Source organism: Pempheris klunzingeri, chromosome 19 (assembly GCF_042242105.1).
Source record: "Pempheris klunzingeri isolate RE-2024b chromosome 19, fPemKlu1.hap1, whole genome shotgun sequence".
Classification (NCBI taxonomy): Eukaryota; Metazoa; Chordata; class Actinopteri; order Acropomatiformes; family Pempheridae; genus Pempheris; species Pempheris klunzingeri.
The window spans coordinates 525,001-532,106 of record NC_092030.1 but is presented as its reverse complement, the minus strand read 5'-3'; the positions used below and the strand labels follow the sequence as shown (position 1 = coordinate 532,106).

General features: G+C 49.1%; 1 protein-coding gene across 1 annotated transcript in view; it reads right to left on the bottom strand.

The window, feature by feature from the left end:
- Positions 1-592: 592 nt before the first annotated feature.
- fgf10a (fibroblast growth factor 10a) overlaps positions 593-7,106 on the bottom strand; it is a 16,036-nt gene continuing 9,522 nt past the window's right edge. The window contains exons 2-3 of the mRNA XM_070850747.1: positions 2,658-2,761; positions 593-805 (exon numbers count right to left, since the gene is read on the bottom strand). Of these exons, the coding sequence (XP_070706848.1) occupies positions 605-805; positions 2,658-2,761 (305 nt within the window). The 3' untranslated portion in view covers positions 593-604. The remainder of the gene's footprint in view (positions 806-2,657; positions 2,762-7,106) is intronic.

The window sequence follows — 7,106 nt, the reverse complement described above, 5'->3', positions numbered from 1 at the left end:
TATTCAGGTTTAAATGATTAGTATTCAAAAAGAGAAGCATAAATGGTAAAAAAGACAAGAATATGTCCTTTTTGTGTTTTTGTTCTTTTTTGTTAAATATTACACAAAATAAATAAATTTATAGAAGAAACCATGATGGTGTCGCTGCGTCTCGACTCCAGCTCCCTGTCGTCCTTTTCCTTTTCTGCTTTTCCTCTCTCTCCCTTTTCCATCCCCCCGTTTTCCCTCCATACTTCCCCTTCTCGTCTTTCTCCTTCTCTCTTACATATTTAGTCGTCTTCCTTCCTCCCAGTCGAGCGCTCCACTTGTACACAAATCTAGAAATGTGAGTTACTGATCACATTTTGGCACAGAAGTCATTTCTTTTCATATTTCCTACTGTGCCGATGTACTTGATAACTTAAAACAGAAAATAATATATACATTGTATAGCAATATATCTTATTTCTTTCTTTAAAAATAGAAAAGTCTTTATCCAACAGAGAGAAAGTGTCCATAGGTTTCCATTCTTTTCCTCCTCAGTGCATCGTTCAGGTCTGATTCAGATCTGTCCACTGGAGCCGACGCCGTGCGAGCGGCCGCAGAGCCCTGATATGTCCCGTCATCACCGTGGCTGGACCACAATGGGCAGGAAGTGAGTGGCTGTGTTTTTCCTCCGTGTCTTCTTCCCCCTCATTGGCTTGCCGTTGGCGTTCAGTCCCACAAACATGTGCTTCTTCTTGTTGCGCCACTCTGCTGAAGCGTAGGTGTTGTACTTGTTCTCCTCGATGCGTTCAATCAGACGGCAGTCCGGACCGAAGTCCCTCTGCAGGGGAGACATGAGGAGAGGAAAGGTCAGAAACACAAAGGTCAGTGTAGTGTAGAGGCTTTCACACCTAAAACTGTCAGTGTGTCCGTGGATCCTCCCGGTGGCATTAACATTAATGTGCCGTGCTGGTGTCAGCTGGCAGCTCTGATGCTCACTGTTCACTGTGTTCTGACTCTTGGGGGACCAAACAATCAAAGCAATAATTAAGGGTCATGTTTTGCCCTCTTAGGTAACCTCACTAATAATCAATAATCACAATTGTGATAATAATCACTCCTTTATTTTCTCCATTCATCATTTCGCTGTTTGGTCCATAAAGTGTCAGAATGTCAGCCAGTGTTTCCCAGAGTCCAAACACTAAAGGTTTACTGTCACAGGAGCAAAGACACCAGAAGAAGTGCCTCAAACTGATTAATAGACGAGTTTAATAGTTGCTAACTAATAAATAAATCGTTTGTTCGGTCAGCTGCCGTTGAAGAATGTGCTGCCCAGTCTGCAGAGAGGGTGGAAGGAGTGTGTGACGTCCTAAAGGTCGAGGCTGAGCGCCAACAGAGAGCGTGGTGACACCGTGTTAGTGGCTGACGTTCCCACAGTGACCACCCAGCGGTGGATACAGAGGGACGGATCTGAGACAGTCACATTTGTCAGTTTACTGGAAGCTGCTGAAGGAGAACGTCGCTTAAACAGCCAGTTAACTGGATGCGGTTGATATTCACGAGCAAAAATGTACATGCCCCCCCCCCCCCCCCCCCCCCCCCACACACACACACACACACACACACACACACACACACACACTATAACTCTCTCCCTGTATCTGGCCACAGCTGTTCAAATTGGTTCCAGAAGTAAAACTGAATGTTCCCAAAGCAAAATGAGAATATTTTACAGACACTGTGCAGCTTTTTAACGAATGCTCAGCACGACCAAGGTGTGTGTGTGTGTGTGTGTGTGTGTGTGTGTGTGTGTGTGTGTGTGTGTGAGTGTGAGTGTGAGTGTGAGTGTGAGTGTGTGTGTGTGTGTGTGTGTGTGTGTGTGTGTGTGTGTGTGTGACTGTGTGTATGTGTGTGTGTGTGTGTGTGTGTCTGTGTGTGTGTGTGTGTGTGTGTGTGTGTGTGTGTGTGTGTGTGTGTGTGTGTGTGTTAGAGAAGCCAATAAAAAAAGAAACTTTCATTGTGAGTAACATGAAATGTTTGAAACCTGTCAGAATCATTTATCTTCGCTGCCTGAACAGTGAGCCCCTCCTGTGTCACCTCCACGTGTTAATCTGTCGATGTAATGAAACAATGATTTCATTTGATTAGCTCTGGATAAAGAAGTCACTGTGTAAACCCATCAAGTGTAATCGAACGCCAGCCCCTCGTCGCCGTGCTGCGGCGGCTCGTGTTGCAGCGAGCTGAAGACGTCATGGGAATTCAGTTTCAGGCCATGCAACAGAATGCCTCTCTGTCTTTCCTACCGGGTGTCATTTCATCTGTGGCGTGGCTCCACAGAGACACGCTCAGAGTCGGCTCTTTAAGAAAGTAAGAAAGAGAGAGAGAGAGAAAGCGGACGGAACAAGGGCTGCTGCCCCCAGAGGGACCGAGGCAGGATAGAGAAACTGAAGGATTGTGTTTCCTGTTTGTGAATGGGGTGCAGAGGAGACGTAGGTAGAGCAGAGCAGAGCTCACACTCTCTTGTCCTTTGTTTTTAAAAAAGCATTCAAGGAAATGCAGAGCGAGCGGGTCAGGGAGAAAAGTGTCAGTGATCATTTCAGACCGGTGCATCTTCACAGCAGATCAGCAGATCACCGGTGGGGCAGGATGTGGGCCAGTGCACACCTGGAGGTAGAGGAGTAATGGATACTCACCGCTCCGTAAAGCTCTCCCTTCTTGCTGATTGCCAGGTAGTAGTTACTGCTGAGGCCCCTGATGGCCACCACCCCCACATCCACGGACTTGATCTCCAGGATACCTGCAGCAGCGGACACACACACACACACACACACACACACACACGTCAGGACTTTGCTCACATTATTTCCTCAGATGCTGCTGTATTCATGGACGCTGTGGTTTCCTCTCTGCTCTGCTGACTTTTATATTGTGCTGATCCCACATTAATGGATGTTTTATTTGACCTCAGTGACCAATAGAACCACCCAGTAGATTAGCAGCAGAGAGCAGAGCAGAACCATCCTCTTTAACGGTGAATCACCGGGACCAATCCCTTCGTTCAGTCGGGCTGAACGTGTGATTGTGACCTTTCATTTCTCTGAAAATGTCTAAAAGTGATGATGTGATTGCACCAAACGCACACGTGGTTTTACATCTGGAGAAGACGGAGCGCCGTGACCCTGTGCCTTCATCAGACAGGGTTTATTTGTTTATGACCACATTGTGATTGTTTTATGACTTTTACTGCTTCCTCCACACATTTTTACCAATAATATCAGTGCTCGTTTGAGAGATTATGGGATGTGAAACAGCACAGGAGTGGGGATTTGACTGTCTTGGCTTCTGTTCAACGTGTGAAGAGGTGCATCTTGGAAAAAGAGGCTTCAGGTCTTAATTTGGGTTCTGTGACTTAGCAAACTAGCTTAAAATGCTGCAGCAGAGAGTTTATTTCACACAAGTGAGCCCCAGTCTCTGTGACAGTCAGACCTCAGATCGGCCTCTTGCCCCCCGTTCATTTGCCGGTTAGTTTGTGGCTGCGTGCCCTGGGACCGAGGTGTAAGCCAGGAAAAAACATTTCTCCGTTCTCTGTTTGTTTTTCTGACCAGGGGAGCTGAGGCGGGCAGGACGGAGGGAGGCTCTGTGGCTGCCACACTGGCAACAGGTCAGGGCGTCCGTATCGCTTTTCAAGCCTGAACCAATTACTGGTTTTAAGCTGTGGTCGCCGGCCCTTTCTTCTCTCATCCTAAAGTCAGTTACACCAAGCCATAAAACTATCAGGGCTTTGAGAGGATTAGCTAAAGGGGCCGGTAGGAAGTGGAGCCCGGCTGCAGGAATAGTTGGAGGGATGAAGAGAGAAACGGGGACAGTATCTCCACACCTCTGTTGTTGTCATTCTTGACATTTGAAAGTGTCAGTAATTAGACTTTGAATAATTCCCCACAGACGGCCTTATTCCACCTTTTTAATCTGTCTGCTGCTCCTCTGACGGCAGGCGACAGCAGGATATCTGTGATATAATATATCATATCTAATCATTGTTTTCACAGCGACGGGAGTCCTAGAAGGCACAGTGAGAAGCAGAGTCAGGTGTCAGTAAATACAGTGTGAGAGGAAGGTCAAATCTCCCAGAAATCATAGCGTCTGCTTCATGCAGCCCTGGTGTGATTTCTGACGGTCAGAGAGACGAGGAGGCGTCTGCCCTCAAACATCCTTCGCCGTCAAACTACAAAACTATGTGTCGCTGTCGTCTCCTCTTGTCTGCTGTTTGTTCTCTTTGTGCTGAAGCAGCAACGAGAGACTGTTTTGCATTTGGAAATGTATAAAAAGGGCAACAAATTAACTTGATGTTTTGCAGTGACAGACAAATTTCCCTTGTATGTGTGTTTTTTAGTAGTTCTTGGCCTTGTTGCTCTTTGTTAAATGTAGTTGCTGGCTGGTGTTTTCTGGCCTGGATCCTCCCCACGGCTCCCTTACTTGGTCAGTAAAGGATTGCAAAACCTCTGAACTGGAAGAGGGTTTTTGTAGCTCGCAGTGCATCACGTCGGGTCCAGTTCGCACCACAACACCACACTGGGCTCTCAGGTTCTCGGTGTTCCACCTCTGCACCACATTTCTGAGCTGTGATCTGTTAGAATAAGGTGTGTGTGTGTGTGTGTGTGTGTGTGTGTGTGTGCTGCGCTAAAGGCCAGTCCACCTGTTCAAACCCTCCTCCCTCCTCCCGTTTGATGTGGAGCGTCTAAAACCAAAGCTCAGGGCTCTTTTATGGCCCCTGTCCCAGTTACCAGAAGCAGCCCGTCTGCCTGCCAGTTAAAAGGCCGGCCTGCAACAAAAGGCTTAGATTGCAACAATAGTTTATGGCAAGAAGAAGAGAAAAACAGGACCGAGAGCCAGACTGCAGCTTTTAGTGATAGACACAGGAACACAGGAACAAATGGTGTTTTGCTCTCTGGCTTATTGGTGTTTTCAGTCAGTTAATGTATTTCTCCTCCCCCTTGTGCCCCCAGGATCTCAGCCCAGCATCTTCATTATGAATTAATGTTTTTAAGTGCAAAGGAAAAAAGTTTTATGATCCCGCTCTGAAAGCACAAATAGCTCAAATAGTTCACTTAATATAAAAGGCATGGAGGTTTTCTGAGAAGGTACCGCGGCGAACGGCCGCGCGTAACAAGCCGGACGGGTCTCTGCCAGTCAGAGTCCAACCGTAACACTAACGGAGCCCCGAGTACAAATAAACACAGTCCGGCCTCCGAACACTAACAAGCTGTTCATTAACCACTTCATGAAGAACACGGAGAGCTTCCACACTCTCTGGAGCCAAAGCTGAACCCTACTGGGACCTCACAACACAGACACAGACACAGGCTGCACAGACACAGACACACAGACACAGGCTGCACAGACACAGACACACAGACACACAGACACACAGACACACAGACACACAGACACAGACACACAGACACACAGACACACAGACACACAGACACACAGACACACAGACACACAGACACACAGACACACAGACACACAGACACACAGACACACAGACACAGACACAGGCTGCACAGACACAGACACACAGACACAGGCTGCACAGACACAGACACACAGACACACAGACACACAGCAACAGCCTGCACAGACACAGACACACAGCAGCAGCCTGCACAGACACACAGCAACAGCCTGCACAGACACACAGCAACAGCCTGCACAGACACACAGCAGCAGCCTGCACAGACACAGACACACAGACACAGGCTGCACAGACACAGACACACAGACACAGGCTGCACAGACACAGACACACAGACACGGGCTGCACAGACACAGACACACAGACACACAGACACACAGCAACAGCCTGCACAGACACAGACACACAGCAGCAGCCTGCACAGACACACAGCAACAGCCTGCACAGACACAGACACACAGCAGCAGCCTGCACAGACACAGACACACAGCAGCAGCCTGCACAGACACACAGACACACAGCAACAGCCTGCACAGACACAGACACACAGCAGCAGCCTGCACAGACACACAGCAACAGCCTGCACAGACACACAGCAACAGCCTGCACAGACACAGACACACAGCAGCAGCCTGCACAGACACAGACACACAGCAGCAGCCTGCACAGACACACAGACACACAGCAACAGCCTGCACAGACACAGACACACAGCAGCAGCCTGCACAGACACAGACACACAGCAGCAGCCTGCAAAGACACACAGCAACAGCCTGCACAGACACACAGCAACAGCCTGCACAGACACAGACACACAGCAGCAGCCTGCACAGACACAGACACGCAGCAACAGCCTGCACAGACACACAGCAACAGCCTGCACAGACACACAGCAACAGCCTGCACAGACACAGACACACAGCAACAGCCTGCACAGACCTGCTGTGACAGACAGGCTGGTTTTAGTCCTGGGGGGGTGTCCAGCCTTTGTCCAGCTATGGTTAGATGTGACCTTCACTCACTACACTTTCTGATTTAAAGTATTCTTAAGGTTATTTTACAGCTTAGCTAACAGAGGAGAGATGACATGACATGGAGGGGGGGGGTGAGATGGTCCTGACCCACCAAGGACCCCCCTTCTCTGATAAAGAGAGGTTAGTCAGTAGGCTGTGGACTTCAGGGACCTTGAGCCTCTGAGAGGAGCCGAGTCCTGAGTGACTGTGATCTGCAGACAGAAACTGGACCTTTTCATGTTTTTAACACTTTATTAACCGAAGTTGAATCAAAGATTGGTCGGCTCTGAACACCAGACAATAACACACGCACATGTACGTCGACCCCCCCCCCCGGCCCCTCTGCAGAGCCGCTCAGTGTGACCGGAGCTGAACCTGGGGGACGGGGGATTATGAAAATGTCCGGGGGATTTCTGAAGATCAGACTGCGGCTGCTGACCGTGTGACCTGGACACGGTGACCAGCTGTGAGCGGGGGCCGCTGCGTGCCGGCAGCCTGAGAGGCTTCGCCCCGAATTGTGAAACGCTGTCACTTGCGGCCTCGTTGGTGTCATGAACTCCAAGAAGAAGAGAAACGCTCGGTTCTTTTCTTCTGGCTCCAGAGCTCAGATATTTGCACTAATTCTCACTCTTGAAGCATCAACGCGACATCCA